Source organism: Cebidichthys violaceus, unplaced genomic scaffold, assembly GCF_023349555.1.
Source record: "Cebidichthys violaceus isolate CVI_PGR_0920_01 unplaced genomic scaffold, fCebVio1.0.p SCAF_4, whole genome shotgun sequence".
In the NCBI taxonomy this organism is placed as follows: domain Eukaryota; kingdom Metazoa; phylum Chordata; class Actinopteri; order Perciformes; family Stichaeidae; genus Cebidichthys; species Cebidichthys violaceus.
Genome location: NW_027176594.1, coordinates 15,558,086 through 15,576,769, shown reverse-complemented (window position 1 = coordinate 15,576,769; position 18,684 = coordinate 15,558,086). Strand labels below are relative to the sequence as shown.

At 43.9% G+C, this 18,684-nt stretch overlaps 1 protein-coding gene and 1 long non-coding RNA gene across 3 annotated transcripts; one reads left to right on the top strand and one right to left on the bottom strand.

The window, feature by feature from the left end:
* The first annotated feature begins 4,288 nt into the window (after positions 1 to 4,288).
* On the top strand, positions 4,289 to 11,642 carry utp6 (UTP6 small subunit processome component). The gene is made up of 19 exons (XM_068727298.1): positions 4,289 to 4,533; positions 4,684 to 4,768; positions 4,874 to 4,915; positions 5,084 to 5,176; positions 5,442 to 5,489; positions 5,589 to 5,652; positions 5,742 to 5,860; positions 6,018 to 6,095; positions 6,227 to 6,308; positions 6,709 to 6,790; positions 6,886 to 7,064; positions 7,542 to 7,621; positions 7,740 to 7,817; positions 8,267 to 8,446; positions 10,051 to 10,131; positions 10,420 to 10,529; positions 10,681 to 10,747; positions 10,989 to 11,061; positions 11,218 to 11,642. The coding sequence occupies exons 1-19, from the start codon at positions 4,442 to 4,444 to the stop codon at positions 11,370 to 11,372; spliced, it is 1,788 nt and encodes a 595-aa protein (XP_068583399.1). The 5' UTR covers positions 4,289 to 4,441; the 3' UTR covers positions 11,373 to 11,642.
* LOC137885148 (uncharacterized) lies at positions 11,115 to 14,569 on the bottom strand. 2 transcript variants are annotated; one of them, XR_011104788.1, is made up of 3 exons: positions 14,422 to 14,569; positions 12,897 to 13,185; positions 11,115 to 11,668 (listed from the first exon to the last, which is right to left on the bottom strand). It is a non-coding gene; the product is annotated as an uncharacterized lncRNA (long non-coding RNA). The 2 variants fall into 2 exon arrangements; XR_011104787.1 differs by having other exon boundaries at positions 12,902 to 13,185.
* Between the last annotated feature and the right edge of the window lie 4,115 nt (positions 14,570 to 18,684).

Here is an 18,684-nt window from a genome sequence, read left to right as displayed (position 1 = left end):
CTGAAGTGGTGTGGCTCTATAGGCCAACAGAACAAGGTAGGGGTCTCCTGCCTTTTTCAGTAGATTCTTTACGTTCTGAACTGCTAGTTCTGCCACCCCGTCACTAAGCAGAAACCTCGAGCTGCTGGTAACATGCCTAAACCCATACAAAGCTGCAAAGGAAGTGAAGGCTTGTCCAGAAAACTGTGGTCTGTTATCCGACATCAGAAAAATAGATTTTAAAGGGTCAACGACGTCGGTGGACCTGGTGTGAGACAATGGTGCAATCTCAACATACCTTGAGAAATAATCAACGACAAGCAGATAAGATTTGCCTCCCAGGACAAACAGGTCCGCCCCCAACTTTTTCCATAGTCTTGCAGGGCGTTCTGATGACATGAGTGGCTACTTGTGATTTTGTCGCTCCTTTATGCATGTCCTGCAGTTGAGCAGAATTTCGTTTCGGAGTTGTTGGGGATCTACCTCTCCCGCAGGAAGGCCGCAGGTCACGCTCTCTACTGTACTTTTCGTCAGCAGAGCCGTATCAAATAACCAGCTGGTTCCGATTTACAATCAAAAAGTATTTAATAACTAACAGAAGCTAAACAATTACAAACTGAAGTACACTATCGATAGAATATGTTCCGCGGATCAGAGTTAATGCGCCCCCACCCAACAGCCCACCTCTCTGGTTACCTGTAAAGTGGCCAGCAACGAGAACTGAAGAGAGATCCTCGGCAACAATGTCTTATACTTTAAAGTCCCCGCCTGAAACTTTAAAAGTCCATTATCAGCTTTGAGATTGGCTGAAATCCAACTGTTCCCTCCTGGCTTTGGACAGTGTCCACTCTCGGTTGACCTCCTTGGCCTGGTCCGCCCCTCCTCATCTAGAGCGAACCCCCCCGTTTCATAGGGCTGTATTCACCAACATCTCTGCTTGATCAATACGTCTCCTTCCCCCGCTGTTCACACCTCCTCACATTCCTGTAGCCGGCCTCTCCAAACTCATCACCATATGGTCGCTTACAAATCTGAAAAGCTTATCTCAAAGGTCCCTGTCTCTCCCTCATGGCTCAACACTATACCTTTAGTTTAAAATATTCAATGTTTATGCTTTTATGGTTTAACACTTCTACAATTAAACATGTTGACATTTTATATAATAATACCATTGGCTTAAAACTTATAAATAAACATTGGCATAAGATATCCACCACTAGGGGTGCTATTAAACATACTCGGAATGCTTTCTAAACTTAAATTCTTCACGGAGTCCAGGCCACCACACAGACTGCACTTCACCACTCCTAGGTGTCCTTCGTGTATTTTGGCTAGCACATCGTTCCGCATCACTGAAGGTATTACGAGCCTTTAGCAGTAAGCCATCTTTCACTGTGAGTGTAGCTCGCTCTTGCCAGTAGCTTTTTAGCACAGGTTCCTGTCTTGCATATACGAGCCATCCTTCTGTGCACAGCGTCATGATACGTGAGCAGACACTGTCAGCTTTTAGCTGTTCCCTCAGATTTTCCATGTATGTGGAACTGACAGTGTGTCCGCTGTCCAAAGTGAGTTTCCAGGCACATGCTCGATGGAGTAAGTGTAGCGCACAGCCTCATCCTGAAGCGCTGGATTCTCAGCGGGAGAAGATCCAGTGCTTGTGATCCCAGCAGGTTGACGAGGGGTTTATGGTCAGTCTCCAGGCAGAAACATTTGCCGAGCAGGAAATCACGGAACCGTTCACAGGCCCATGGGAGATCCAGAACCTCCTTTTATACCTGCGCGTATCGCTGTTCTGTTGGAGTAAGCGATGCATATGCAATAGGCTTCCATTCCTCCTCCCACCTCTGGAGAAGAACACCTCCCAAGCCATATGATGATGCATCAGCTGATACTTTAGTGTCTCTGTTTGGGTCATACATGTCCAGCACAGGAGGACAAGAAAGTGCTTTCTTCAGCGTTTCAAACGCCGTGGCCTGGTCCACATCCCAGAACCAGCAATTTTTCTTAGAAAGAAGGTCACGAAATGCCTTGTCTTTATCCGCCAAGTGAGGAATGAACTTTCCCAGCTGATTGACCATCCCGAGAAAACTCCTCAACTCACCGACATTTGTGGGCGCCTTCATCTCCATGATGGCCTCTGCTTTCCTTGGATCAGGGCGGATGCCTGTGGCTGTGATGATGCGACCCAAGAAGACCACCTCGCTCTTCGAGAGTTCGCACTTGTCCACATTCAGGGTGATGCCTGCCTTTTCCAGTCTTTGTAGCATAGCATGGAGCCGAGCGTCATGCTCTTCTTGATCCCGCCCTCACACCAATACATCATCGATGTGGCAGACCAAGCCTTCTAGCTCCTCTGTGACCGAAGCCATCATACAATGGAAATGCTCAGGTGCTGAGGCAATGCCAAATAGAAGACGGTTAAAGTGAAACCGTGGTAATAAATGTTGTGTACTTGGCTGATTCCTCAGTAAGTGGAACCTGCCAAAACCCCATGTTGGCATCTAGTTTGCTGAATATTGTTGCTCCGGCAAGCGTACCAAGGCTCTGTTCCACTGACGGCAGAATGTACTTTTCTCGACACGCATACTCATTCAAACCGGTCAGGTCCACACACAAACGCACCTTTTCACCATCTTTCTTGGGCACGACCACTATGCCAGCGCACCAATCAGTTGGCCCCTCCACACGGCTGATGATGCCCAGACTTTCCATGTGCTGGAGCTCCTCTTTGACTTTCCCCATCAACGGCAGTGGAATTCTCCTGGGGGTTTTCAAAGAAAATGGCACGGTGCTCTGTTTAAGCTTGATGGCACATGGTTGTTGTACCTCACCTAGGCCACTGCATAGCTTGGGGTAGCTTGACTTTAGGGTCGCCATATCTATGCTGTCGACACGAATGAGTAAGCCAAGGGCCTCAATGGCTGGCAACCCGAGCAACGGCACGCTCAAGTTTATGACCACATGGACCTTTGCCATGGTTTGCTTGGCTCCTATCCTCAGCAGAAGTCTGGTGAATCCCAACACATCTAGAGGAATCCGTCCTGGACTAAGCAAAGGCTTCTCTGCCTTCTGGAGCACAGGCTGCTGTGCATTGGAAAAAATGCTGTTAAAAACAGACTGTGACACAACAGTGACATCCGCTCCGGTGTCAAGTTTGAAAGTGAAAGTTTTGTCCATAACGTCTATATCAACAGTCCATGGATCAGCATCAGATGTCACAGAGCCAAGAAAGAAACTTTCCTCCTCTTCCTCAATACCAAGAACGGCTTTACCAGCAAGGCACATCTGCTAGTAGTGGCCTTCTTTTCCACAGGAGCGACACTTTGCATCCTTAGCAGGACACTTGTGTTTAGGGTGAGGCTGCTCACGATGCGGGCGAGGCTGCTAACGGTCAAAACATTGTTGTTTGGCTTATAGCAATATACAAACAATATAAAGTATTATGCTGTGTAATTTCCAAGTCAGCATCTTTCCGTTGAAAAGACGTTTAAAACTGGTCTAAAAGTGAATATGTTTTTTCTAATACTTGTTTTATTTACAGATGTCCACCTTGAAAATATGGCAGACCTTCTGAAACCGACTCCTGTGTGGCTTTGACAACAACATTTGATGAGAACGTGATTGTATAAGATATGATTATGATGCAGTTAATATGCCACAGTATGCCACTATTATTTTGTATTTTGGAAAAGTATTTTGTGTAAATAACAATGATCTGACCTTTATCTTATATAATAACAGTACAACAAAGTGGGATCAAAGTGGTACTATTAATCGAGACTTAACGGAGTGGTTTCCCAACCTGGCAGTTTTTAGCTAACGTTCCAATACAAATTCACTTAAAATATTAATAAATATCGTTTTAATTATTAAAGTTAGCTTTGCCTTTACCAGAGTCGTTAAAAGGACGTTAACGCCGGTGAATTAGCCGTGCGCCGCTATTGTCCTAGTCCGACCTAACTTCTATCCTCGTTGTAAGCATTGGGTGCTGCTGCTTTTTCGGGAATATTTGCTTATTTTTCCTATACCTTTGATTAGGTTCAATAACAATTTCGAAATACATTTTCGGAATTAACTCAGTTGTTTTCAAATCTCCATTACAATCCCCCCATCAACAATTTAGTATTTACTTATTAAGTGCTGCACTAACATACTAATATATTTGTTATTTCGTGCCATTTAAAACCAGTAGAGATGGTGCGTGTCTATATATTTGACTCCTGAATCAGTAGCAGCTTTAAATTTGCTTCTTCGTCACTCGCGCTTGATCGTGTTTCCCGTCGGAGCTATTTGCAGACGGAACCGGAAACGCGGCCAATCACAACTTCCACACATGTGTGGAGGAAAGACTCACGCTACTTGGCTACAGTCTTATTGTATTTCAGTACAACGTTGACATTAATACAATTTAATAACTCCAAATAACAGTCGGACCTGAACACGTAACGGCCGCGTCGTCAAGATGGCGGAGATCGTTCAGCACCGGATTGAGGAGAGAATCCCCGAGTTGGAGCAGCTGGAGAGAGTGGGACTGTTCACCAAGAAAGAAGTCAAGTAAGACGACATCTGGCAGAAATATGGAGAGAAACCTGACAAAAACACTATTACTGTGTCATTGATATTAGTGGGTCTAATGACAAATGTACAACACTATACAGCCCAGTTTTGATTCGTGAGATTTTATTGTTATTATTAATATTTCAGATCCATAATTAAGAGGGCAACGGCTCTGGAATACAAGCTTCACAGGTTGATCGTAAACAAAGAGGACTTCATTGCATACATTCAGGTAGGGTGCTTTTATCATGTTACACATGTATTGTTTTCTATTTTTAATTAATAAATAAATACAAGCTATGAACACTAACATACTTTTAAAAAAATTTATTTACAGTATGAAATCAACGTTTTAGAGCTGATCAAGAAGAGAAGAGCGGTAAGTGATTTGCTTGTAATGCTAATATTCACTTTAGATGGGATTCATTTGATGGCAGACACATTTTTGTTTCTACTCTTGCCGTAAACCTTTTAACGTAGCTACCTACGTACGTGTACTTTGAGGTGATGTTGCACCATTTGACCGTGCCGCACTTTGCATTTGCAGCACATACATTACCATTTCAAAAGAGACGAGATTGAGTTCGCCGTCATCCATCGAATAAATAGCGTCTTCAGAAGAGCAACAAATAAGTGGAAGGTACTGTACAAAGCATTTATATATTGTATCGTTGGAGTTTATCAATGGAAGCATTGCATCGACTATTAACTGTGCCAAATGAGCTGAACTTATTACAAATTATCAATTTTATTTGGAATGATTTGTTCTCAATCAAACTAATCATGACTTCTTATCCATTTTGTTTCCCTCCACATAAAATCTAAACATAATGAGATATAAATACTTTATCGTTAGTTTTAACTTACTGAATCATACCTGAGTGACATGTCTTCTTTCCCCACAGGACGATGTGCAGCTTTGGCTCTCACACGTGGCTTTCTGTAAGAAATGGGTATGTCATTATCTCACCGTTTGCTTTAAGTACAACTTGGACCCAACACCGCGTGTTCTCGTTCTAATAATGATCTCCGGTCTGGGTTTCTCTCGCCAGGCGACCAAAGGCCAAATCAGCAAGGTGTTCTCATCCATGCTTGCTATACACCCCGACAAACCAGGTACACAGGATTGTGCTTTTCAATCTGTTGTAACAAAGTCAGTATTAACTGTGACTAACAGTGACGTTGTACCCCCCCCCCCCTTTAAGTCCTGTGGATCATGGCGGCCAAGAGTGAGCTGGAGGATCGAAACTCCTCTGAAAGTGCCAGACACCTGTTTCTGAGGGCTCTGCGCTTCCATCCCGACAACAAGAAAGTCTACCAGGAGGTAAAAGAAGCAATGCGCTATCGCATCCATTTTCAAACAATGAAACCTGTTTGAACGAAATTCAGTCTAAAAGGAGCGGTAGCCGCTGTTGGAAGAGCTATGATTGTGTACTCGTCAAATATTTACCTCCAATTGTCTCCAACAACTTCTGTGTCAGTACTTTCGTATGGAGCTGCTGCATTGCGAGAAACTGAGGAAGCAGAAGGAAGAGCTGGAGAAAGCCGAGATGGACCTGGTGAGTGTGTTGCAGATTGAACTCAAACAGTGGAAAGTCATTGAAAAAACATTTAAAAGTCAATACATACATGCACAGAAGCTCTGGCTTTGTATTCGGTGCCTGAATACTCCCCTCTTCACTGCTTCCAGGGTGAATATGAGTTTTCTCCAGAGATCCTCAGCGGCAAACTGGCTGAGGTTGTGTACAAAGATGCTACAGGGAAACTCAAAGGTAGGCTGGCTTTTTTTTTTTAAGTTGATCCCCCCCCCCACAAAATAGAAAAATAAAAATACCTGTAATTTTATTTCCTCATTTAAACAAGAATGTAGTCAGTTTATGTGGTTTATTTCTACATTTAGTTACTGGTGCATTGGAGAAGGTTGGGATTTATCAAATTATTTTGTTCCTCTTTTCTTTTTTTTTCTTCTTTTTTTTCACTTGGCAAAGATATCACACATACCCCCTCGTAAAACTATTATTATACAAATGTGTTTTTGTTGACTTTTGGACAGAGCCGGGCAAGCCGTTTTTTCCCACTTTTTATGCTAAGATAAGCTAACCGGACTGCAGCGTCAGCAGATCTGGTCCCTTTACCTTTTGCATCACTGCTCTTTTGTTTTTTGTCCAACAGAAGCCGAGTTTGTCATCTCACTTCTGAACATAGCAGCTATCTTCGACTTCACCAAAGAGCTCCAGGACTCCATCCTGCAAGAGTAAGGCACCAGCTTGCTCACCCATTTTTCAACTCAAACAGGACTTCACTGCTAAGCATGAATGTACCCCCCCCCCCCTCCTCGTTGTATTGCAGCTTACAGGCTAACTACACAGCAGACAGCTTGACGTGGGATTTCATGGCTAAGAGGGAGCTGGAGGCTCCGGGGGCCGGGGAGGAGCTGCAGACCGCCAAAGGCCGAGCCTCGGACATCAACCGCAGAGAGGAGCGCTGCTGCCAGGTGTACGAGGAGGGGGTCAAGAGCCTCAACACCGGTAGGTGCTATTTGGGCTATTTTCAAAAAGGCAAAAAATCACTACATGAGACTGAAGTATTAAAAGCAGTACAAATTTAAATTACAGTTGAGGTTTTATCACGATGCAGTGACACATTTCTTCCCGTTGCATCTGCCTTAGAATAAGTGGAGTTTAAGTTTTACAATATGAAAAACTAAATGTTCTATACAATGTTGTTGTAGCTGTATTACCAAACCCTGATTTACTTTATATTACTTATTAATTAAATTCCCTTGTCTATTTCGCACGTCCTGTCAAAGTTGTTTCCATTGTTGAATTTGAGGCACGTCCGCTTTTACCAATTAAAAAAATAAAAATAAGTCCTTTAACCTATTAAGTTTTTGAACATCTAAAATCTGGCTTTCTAAAAATCTACGGGTGCCCTGCATTATTACACTGCTTGTACATTATCAATATGTGTGTCTATATATAAGAAACCTGTGCTGTGCTCTCCAGAGCCCATGTGGTCTTGCTATGTGACCTTCTGCTTGGAAAGGCTGAAGAGAAAGACCAACGTCAAAGAGCTGAAGGAAAAGGTAAGTGAGTGAGCAACGGAAAAAATGTCACAGGCTTCAGTGTTCTTGGAGGTGTATGTTTACGTGTGTGTGTGTGTGTGTGTGTGTGTGTGTGTGTGTGTGTGTGTGTGTCACACAGAGGCAGCAGAGGCTGCTGGGAGTGCTGCAGCGCGCCCACGACTCCTCACTGCTGAAGGAGTATTATTACAAGAACTGGGTGAGATAATGGCTTCATTGAAATGTGTAAATGCATTCGTAGGGGCCCTTAAGCCTTAATGGTACTCAAAACACAAGGTGGGATCGGCACGAGAAGATCGATGTTTACATCGGAAGCCGTGAGTCGGTAGTTACTGGTTCTTGGGAATCCTAGCGTAACGAAATGCAACCAGACGGCCGTCTACAGTGATGTTCAAGATCGGAGAGGGTCGATAAGAAGAGTGCGAAAAGTCTAATATCATGCAGCCATCTTGGTTTTGAGACTAGTTAAGGACTTTTAGTTTTATTATATTAATGCCAGACCACATTTCCTGTTGATCTCTACTGTTTAATTATGATGTATGTATTTAACTGCAGAGGCAAAGCTGACATGATAATATAACATAATAAAGGGTAAATGGAAACGGGAGGAAATCTCAACTTGACTTTCTCTTTGGTTTTCAAATAAAGTTGCACATCCTGCTCTCCACCGGAGAGGCTGAGGGAGCGGCCAGCGTTGCTATGGCAGCCATGCAGCGCTACAGCCAATCGGTGTCAGCGTGGAGCCTGAGTCTGCAGACGCTAATGCAGCTGGGGAGTGGAGATGTGGGCAGGCTATTCCAGGAGGCTCTCACACACGTCAATCCCAAGGTACACCGAACACACACACACACACACACACACACACACACACACACACACACACACACACACACACACACACACACACACACACACACACACACACACACACACACACACACACACACACAAAATTTGACTCTACATCATTTGGTCTCAATTGCATCAAGTTTTGCAGTTTTCTCTGCTTACACAGAGCACATACGCCAGTATAATCGTTCTCCTTGGAGGATGGAGACACTTGGACGGACACACACACACACACACACACACACACACACACACACACACACACACACACACACACACACACACACACACACACACACACACACAAAAAGCCACCAGCACTGCTATATAAGTGGGCCATCTCAGTGGCCCAATTAGTCTCATTATATTAAAGATCCACAAATGGCCTCCTCCTCCTTCTTTATGTGAGGAAAGCTTCAGGCACTTAAAGCAACCTGGCAAGACGAAGCCCAGAGATGAATAGTTTGTATTTATTTGTCATTTGAGGTCACACTCACATGTTATCTTCATTTAACATGACAGGTAAATTGGCAGGATTACTGTTTAACTACACACTCTTAATATAATTATAAGCTATGGATGGATAATAACCTAATCCTTAGAAATGTGTGGCTTAATTTAAAAAACAAACTAAAACAATAAGCCACACATTTCTTTCCTTGACTTTGCGTCACCCTGACACCCTTCACATCGTTGCACAGTACATCGCAGTAATATACAATGCGGTATTTCTATGAATACACTTTTGACACAGAGCCTCTACAGTAATGAGCAGAATAACTGGTTGTTGTGGGGGTGGAGGTTGTTTCACAAGACTGTGGCCTTGAGAAGTAGCTGTGTGAGGAGGATTACTCCACGCTGCTCATTAGGCAGGTCTTTTGTGTCGAGATAAACACTCTCCTGAAGTGTTGGGAAAGAGTGTAAACCCTCGGGCTACGTCAAACAATTCAATGTTTCCATAACAACGCGGCGCAGAAGATAGATTAATGAAGACGATGTGGATGTGCTCTCTGGTGCAGCTCCATGTTTGACGCTCATGCACTTTCCACAGACATTTTGACCTGCGCAAGGTAGTTTGTCTCTCAGATGCTACAGGAGGATACAGACTCGTGTTGGAATGTCTGTATATAATAACAGCGGTCTGTCTATAATGTCTGTATATAATGGGGTAACAGCAGCTGAATCTTCAAGCATGGGTCTAATTTAAGCCACGTTCTATGTTTTTTATATCTAAAATGAAATGAATACGGACGTTTTGTATTTTTTACAAAGTCACTTCCACACAAAGAGGCATACAGCTTATTCATTAAAGTGTAACTGCACTTTAATAACTCTACATAATTGATAAAAATCATAATTTTATGGTTTAAAATGTTTTAAATCAGTCTTAATCTCGAAGCCCAATTGTGACGTGGAGTTGACCGTTTGGGACCAGCCTACATCACCAGGACCGAAAAGGTTGAATTGGTGCATCCCCACTAACCACCGCTCAATGCTACGGGAAGCTAATTAGCTCTCCGCTGAGCCCGGTACTGATTAGGAAACATACTAACAGTGAAGTCCTTTCTGTCCCGTCTCGACAGGAGAGTCTACCTCTGTGGCAGCTGCAGGTCCAGTGGAGCGCGGCTCACCAGAGTCCAGAGGAGACGGAAACCGTCTTCCAGGTAGTCCACTAACACTGCAACAAACCAAATCTCTCTGACGGCATTTACAGTTATGCATTTCTTAAATGACAACTAACAGTCGTCATTAGTTAGTATGCAGAAGTCATGTTACGTCTCTGGTCGGTAATGTAAAGCGCTGCGTTCAGATCAACTGAAGTCAGCTGGCGCTCTCGACAAATACTTGCAGGTGAATACTAGATGAATTAGAAAATATGATTAGCCCCTTACGCCCGCACGGTTGTGTTGGCCTCTGAAACGAGACAGTTTGTTCTGCTGTTTGTTCCCCAGAGAGGTCTGCTGTCTGCAGTGGCGGCAGTTTCCATGGAGATTAAAGAGAGCTACCTTGATTGGTCGTACTCCACTGGAGGCTACAAGAAAGCAAGGAGGACCTTTACAAGGTAAAGAAAAATAAATCACTTTGCTCATGTTGTTGTTTATTTAGATGATGAATGATAAATAGCATTAGAGGAATGCAAAATAAAGTCCTGAGAAGTGTCTTGTGACGAAGCTGTACAGAAAGCAACTTCTTCTGTTTCTTCTCTTCTGTAGCTTACAAGAAAACCGTCCTTTGTCCAAGGCCTTTTTTACCAGAATGCTTGAGATCGAGAAGGAACAAGTACGTATCGCACCTACTGTATGTCACACATGGAAGCTCTTGCGTAAACTGCACCTCAGTCTTTAGGATTTAGGTGCAGAACAGATAATATTGACTGTAGTTTGAACCCTTCTGAATGTTTCAGAAGACTTTAAACTCTGCCAAAAATTACGGGGGCAGATGGTGGACTTTGATATTGTTTGGATTAGCGATAAGCCGAGACGATCCTGAGCTGTGATAACACTTTGGTCTGTTCTTCCAGGAGACTCCAAAGATGAACAGTCTGAGAGACTACTATGAGAGAGCCCTGCAGGAGTTTGGTACCTCAGATGACGGTGAGCAGAGTTTAAATGCCTTAAAGGAACAGGAGTCGAAAGGAAAAGTAGCATTAGTTGAAAAATATTTATTCACAATATCCTCTCAATCAAGTATCGAGGACATACCAAGTTTCTATCCAACAATCATCTAAAATGTTTTTATTTCCCCTGAAGATCTGTGGCTGCAGTACATCCAGGAGGAGCTGGGACCCCTCGGACAGCCAGAGAACTGCGGCAAGATCCACTGGAGAGCCATGAAGTTCCTGGAGGGGGAGAGCATGGAGAGCTTCACTTCCAAGTACACTCTGATGCAGACCGGACACTTGTGAGTCGCCACGAAGGGTCCAAGCAGCGTAGTAGGTAGAAGTTCATCAGCCTGAAGAAGCGGGTGTTCCTCCCGGTCCTGTCGACCATTGGAGCTGTGCCAATTCACAAATTTTCATTTACAGCCGTTTGTGCTGCATTCGACACCAGACTGATGTTGGTCACATGTTGTATCGTAAAGATGTCCAGTTTTATTTGAATTCCACATGTATTTTGGCGTTTTGAGAGGACACGCTTTGATGCTCTTGTGGCGATATTAAAACAGTCTTTCGTTGTGGGGTGTTTCTCTGTTGTGGTCCCTCTGAGGCAGTGACATTACAAATGTACACAGATAAACACACAGGTTCTTTTTTTTGATACACAGCATTAGTTCTCATTGAGGCACTACTACTTTAAACAGTTCCTCTTTGCAGGTTAGTGAAGTTCATTTAAGTTACTGTAACGCATATCTTTATCTTCTAAAATTGATTAGATCCACTTTCATGGTACAAAATACTGCCTTAAAACAACATATCCATAAACATCAAGCAGCAGTAGCAGTAGCACTCTGGGATAGTTAGACATCTCTGAAACATTTCAATGGCCAGCTTATGAAAACACTTTCCATAAACTTCAAATTGTAGTGTGTGCCAGCAGTGGCACCTACAGTAATGTATTAACTATGAGGTATAAAAGAGGTTTATTTAAAAAGCTTTAAATAACTAGATCATGAAGTCTAATATGAATAATACACCCATACAATTCTATCACAGGGGATTTTAGGATGTGTTTTCTTTCATCTGACACTCCAAGACAAAAGGAAGTAAATAACTGCCTCGCGGTAATTCTAGTAACAATTTACATCCATATCTGTCAACAATGTCATCATTTTATCCTATTTGACATTTGTGGGGAATTTGCCTATTCCTTCCTGCATTATGGCCACAATCACCTTGACTTTTGACCACCAAACTAATCGGTTCAACCTTGAGTCCAAGTGGATGTTTGTGCCAAATTTAAAGAAATTAGCTCATGGCGCTCCTGAGATATGGCGTTCACATGAATGGAACGGATGAATACATTTTTAGAAATGACCTCTGAGACATTAAAGTTCCTCTACACTCAAGATACTAGTTTCAGGGGGAATAAGCTTTTCACGAAATCTCAGTCAGGCTTTGAGGAAATCAGTGCAAACATGAAAACGACACATAAAGCAGAATTTGTTATGACAAATAATGATCCTTTTAGCAAATTGGGGAATTACCGAGACACATACTGTCAGCTTCTTAGTGTAAATGGAGTTTGAAATACTCTAGTGTACAGTGTGTGTGTGTAGTGGTTTCTGACGGGGATGGCTGATGTACTGGTTTGCTGATATATTGTTGGGCTATTCAAAAAACAAAGAAGCAAATTGACCAGTTTACTGCTGCTATAATGGTGTGGTTGACACTTTTTTGTATTGAACCTGAGAAAATATTAAAATGTGTTAAGAACATGTACCGAATGTGTAAAAATCCCCCCCCCCCCTCGTCTGTCTGGTCAGTGTTTACCGCACTTCTTGGACGCATCTTCAGAGCTTCTTGAAGAGGATGTAGGTGAAGAGGACCAAAACGCCTGCGGACAGAAGTCCAATCGCACATTGGTGGATGGTGATGACGTCCTCCAGGGCGTGGATGCGCTCCTCCATGGCGTTGGTGTGGATGTAGTCATAGACGGAGGCCCCGATGCTCCACACCACCCATGCGGCATCCACCAACGCTTTCATGGTGGGAGAGACCATTGAGAGGGCCGCCCGCAGCCGGGCGCCAGCCGCATCCGCTGCTTATTGGCCCCACTGCACTGCACAGAGAGAGAGAGAGAGAAGAGGGTGACACATGGTGCAGTGAGGAGAGAGCACTGTGTGGGCAGACTGATAGCCTCCGAAATAGCAATCGCAGTTACACGTCTACAAGCATGAACCGACCACCAAATATTCATGAGCTCCAAATTACTGCTAAACTGTCTGTGGGAAGAGTAAAAAAACAAAAAACATGTCTTTATACTTTCTGTGATGACATTCAGTAATGCAATTAAAACAATGCTTCAGTGATTCGAGTCATTTTACAGTTGCCATTTGATTGAGTTCAACCACAAGTACATTAAGTACAGTACTTCTTGTGTCCTAGTCTAGTGTGCCCTTCCGACGGAGAAAAGGTGAAAAGTGCCCTCTAAAGCAGTCGTTCCCAAAGACTGGGTCAGGGCCCATAGATGGGTCGCAGGCGATGTAATTTGGGTCGCCAAATACATTTGCAGAATTTCTTCCACGGTCTTTTGTATTGTTCTGATAATTGTAGCCTACTTATAACATTACATCTAATATGAAAGGCTAGCGTACAAGTTGTTTGTGCCGTTTAGGGTGCCTTTAAAAGAAGAAAACTTCCAGAAGAGAAAATGAGATGAAGTTCCCTCAGAGGTGGCCATAACATTTTAGAAAACACAACTGCCACATCGTGGCAATCGTGCCACACAGGGCTGTCCTTTTATGCAAGAAAACGTTGTGTGCTGGTGCCATTTTTATTTCTTTCGCCCCAGCCCGAGTCCGCCACTGGCATCAAAAGTAAATCAAAACTGAAAGCTGTTATTCTAGAGGCTTTGACTCTTACTTTTGCTGACAATACTTTGAGTAAATAAAATGTAAATGAAAGACTTGTCGCTTGTTATTTTTAAGTAATGTCTGATGTGTTTAATTACCTACTTTAGCAACAGATACAATAACTTTCAGTGTCTTTCTGCCTAAAACACAATGTATTTAAATTCTCTCTCTCTCTCTCTCTCTCTCTCTCTCTCTCTCTCTCTCTCTCTCTCTCTCAGATGCAAACGTCTCTGGCTCTACATTCAACACATGCTGACGTCATTTCAGTATCAATAAACGTGGTCCAATACTGAACTGGCTTCTCGTGCTCTGACGCTTTGGTCTCATGAGATCAGTAAACTCAGAATGCACCGGTTTAAGGGAAACGAGGAAGCATACGGGTTATTTATGTTGGACGCAGAGCTCAAACTGCGATGACATTTACTGACGGACTCAAGACTCACCCCCGGGTGTCAGATGTTAATGAGAGGATGAAGATGATGATGATGATGATGAACATCCGTCCTGCAGTTGCTGGTGGGATGAAATATGTTCTTTATAAGAAGCCGGGCTTATTCCTGACAGTTACAAAGTCAGACGTTGCTATTTGGCGTCAAGCTAGCCTTTAATCAAACATCTTTTCCGGTCAAACCCTTAAAAAATAAAATGGTGAAGCGCTAACTTCAATTACAAGATATTTTAGTTCCGTAAAGTTCCCACGTTTATAAAAATGTGCACGGAAGAAGGAACGTGACACCAAAATACACCACGTAACAAGTAAACGTAGTTATTTAGATAAACAGCGGGGCCTTTAGCAGAAAACAGCAAGTGATTTATTTTATTTTGAAAAGAAAACCGCCCAGTTTCCGGTATTGTTGTGGGCTTCTTGTCTTCATGGAGCAGCTGACTGAAGAGCGTCACCACGGGCACTAAAAGTGGAGCGTGACCTCGAGAATAGAACAGAAGACAATAGAACAGAACAGAGTATAGAAAGTGAAGTACCACAATGAAAGAAGATGAAAAAGCTAAATATTGTATTGTAATTGAAAATCAAGCAAAATGTCATATTAGAATAGAACCTCACAGAAAAGAATATCATAACATAATTTAGAAACTTTAAGTACTGGAATGAAGCTGCTGATTAAATGTATCTAAAATAATCCAGCCGTCGCGCGCTGTCATTAGCCCCCTGATGTGCAGCTGCACGTGATCACACTCGGGGATCTGAATAAAACAATATTAAAAAAAGGTGGTGTTTTGACAGGCACGTGCGTATCGTAGAGTGCCGTGGCGCGCCGCCGCCACCAGGGGTCGCAGCGCGCTAACATGTTGCTGATTTCAGGGAGGTGTAACATGAGAGGTGTGATGAACCTGGGATGTATGTAGCCGCCCGCACGGCATCGATAGAGAGAGAGGGGAACACCTTCGAAGAGCGCCGCAGACGGAGCCGCTCCGGAGACGCAAGCTTGGTGCCCTGCATGTGGCGCATGTGGACGGGCCGATGCGAGCCGATACACCGCAGGAATGTGTGCAGTTTACAGGCAAACACACACATGCTCGGACATTACTCAGCGCAGCGCTCCTTGGCCGTTAAAAAAAAAAAAAAGTCCTCTGACAGGAGAATTGGAAATAGGGGGGGGGTGAGGGGGGAGCACTACATCGCCGCGCTCCTCCGACGGAAACCTATAATTGGAGACGAGCCAGTGACGCGCTGAAAATAACCAGGTTACCACTTAGCGCCGGTCCATTTTGGGGAGGGCCCAACACGAGGGCGCAGCACCATATATCTGCTCCCTTCCAGCTGTTTGGGAATATCCTGCTCATGATATCGAAGCTGCAGCATGGCCAGTGGCTACAGCGGGGTCCGCTCGCTCTCTCTCTCTCTCTCTCTCTCTCTCTCCCCCCCCCCCCCCCCGGCTGTCTCTTTCCAGGATGGATATATAGGGTGACTGGTTCGGTGCTTGGTGCGCGCGGGGATCTCTCAGTGGGAAACGCAGAAACGTTATTTTTTTTTTTTTTTTAAAGGAGAGGGGGCGGGCAGGGGGGTGTACTGGCACAAGGCGCTACACTGTTGCGTCTGCATGTTTTCCCCCGGACAGAGGGGCAAAGATATATGCCTGGGGGGGACTGTCCGACTTCTTCCAACCCCCCCCCCCCCCTTCCAACCCACAAAAGGATAATCTTGCTCCATCTGGGATGCGTGCCACACGGAGCGATCAGATATTACTGGGGCGGCGGTGGTGCCGGAGCTGCCAGTGGATGGACGCTGAAGTTCAACTTCGCTTTGCGATCTCCCTCCGAGCAGCCAGACAGCCGACGCTTTTTTTCTTTTTTTTTACGCGAAGTCCCCATACGGCCGCAGGGATGCTGACACCTGCGCGGTACGCAGGTATACAGGCTACACAACAAACCGGGATCAGCATCACCTACTTCAGCAGGTCAATGGGTATGTATCGGCCACATCGCAGGGTTTCCAACCCTTCCTTTCGCATTCTTTCATCACTTCGTCTGGAAGTAACAGCGTGTGGTACGAAAGACACTTCCAGGATCCACTGGTGAGCCTTTTGTTGCTTCCTCCACACCGAGTCCCCGGCGATGGGACTGATGATGATGATCATGATGGTGTGTGTTAGAGACTGGGTCTTTGCGGGCAAGGTGAGTCCTAAATTCGTTCAACTGGCCTACAAAGTCCCAGTTTCTGGCTCATGTGACCACCAAGTTACAGTCAATATAGTCCACACTTCTGCTGCATATTAGGAAAAGGAATAGGGAACAGATGGGAAGTCTTACAGAGAATATAAATAGTTTTTATTGAAGCACAGGAGATGAAGTCTCACTATGAAGCTCAATAAGTTCAGTAAACACACCATTTAATACCGCTGATACGTAATAGGATCCAATATATTTTTTGGGGGGATATTATGGCGATACTATTGAGACAAAACGCAGAGTAAAGTAGACTACTATAAGGTCACCACAGAGTCACTAATACATAGCACACAACCCAATGTAGACCGCAAGTAATATTATACGATTACACAGAATGATTTTAATGTATGAGATGCAAGACTGCTTTTACAAACCGCTGCAGGTACCCAGCCAAAGGAAATATGTCAAGTTAATTATCTAATAGCTCAATCAGTGAATGTCTTTGCTTAATAATCGGCTAAAATCTTTTTGATTTGTCAAACTTGAACTTTGCAGCCTTGTGGAAGAGAAGCATGCTTCTTAAGAGAGTCAGAAAAGCAGAGCAGAGGGTGTTTCTGTCTGAAGCTTACAATGATGAACAACTTTCACATGCCACTTCTCTAGAAACAAAAAGAAGAGGCCTGGCCTTATTCTGCAGTGGAGTCTTTGATTAATAGTTTTTCTAATCAAATCCTATTCTTTTAGCCCAGTCAAAAACAGATTAGAAAAAATGAGAAAAGCTAAATTCTGGGAAGTGGAAATCTACTTTATTGAATTAATCTCTCTTTAAAGAGCACAAAACTTAAATTGGTTGCGTTACAAGAAAATCACTCCTACCCTCCATGAGCTGAGACAGGTCATTTAGTTTAACAATTTCTGTAGAAGCCGATAGCTCAAACTCTACATAAATGCACTGAAATGAATAAAAATCCCAAAGTGCCAAACTCTATTATGTTGAACAAGAGTGTCAAGTGGGGAAGAAGTTGTTTTGGAGGCCCGTGTCTATATCTGTCCTGACCCTAGCATGCCGTAGATGCCTCGCTAATGAATTTAGCATCCTGACACGAGATGCTCTATGTAATTAATAGAGCGGAGGGCCAGGGTGGCATCTCCATGCTGCAAGTGACACATAGGTAAGACATTCGCTGAAGCATGGGATTTTTATTTTAAAAAACACGAGAGCTCTGTGATTATTAAAACGCACCTAAAAACAGCCCTGTGAGGTGAAACGGACTCCCCCCCGGCATGTGGCGGTGGGTGGGACGTGGTCACATAAATCATTTACATCAGTTTTATTTATTCAAAACTTAATGCTTGATCATACGTTACTTGCAGCCTGTTTATCACAGATCAGTGCCAGCTCATTTGTTTCTACAAGCCTGCTGTTACTTGTTACGTCTGTGAGAAGTTGCTTGGAACTTTGTCAAACTCCTTAAGTTCTAATTAAATTCTTTGCGATTGTAGGTGATATCCCACTGCTAATTAACAATACACGTAGGAAATATTTCATCCTAGTTATCAGATCATAAACCCCCCGAAAAAACTCAAATATAGAGAATAGATGACAATGTAGTCTCCACCTCAGATGAGCTCGACTATATCGTCACTGATTTCCCTCCAATGTGGCCCACTAAAGCGCGGCGACACCTCACAGAAAGCAGCTAAAAGCGCTCCGGCCAAAAGCTCTCCATATATGCTGCAGGAGAGTACGAGCCAGCGCCAGTATGAGAGCTGAGGGCCTAGTAAGGGAGGCCTGGTGGAATGAGCCTGCTTTGAATAAGCAGCATGGCTACGGCTGAGCTCCGGGAGAGTCACCAAGTGCGCTGATTAAAGTTGTGATATTAAACAGCGTTGGCTGCTCCTGCCTGCCAAAGCCTCTCTCAGTGGCATTTCATATTGTTTAAAAAGGCCCAATCGGGCTCATCTCGCCACTTGCTGCGCAGCGTTGCTTACATCTTTTTCTTTCTTTTTTTTTTTCCACCACGGCTGTCTCGTATTCTCTCCTCGCACCATTTGTTTGCAGGGTTGTAAGCTTACTT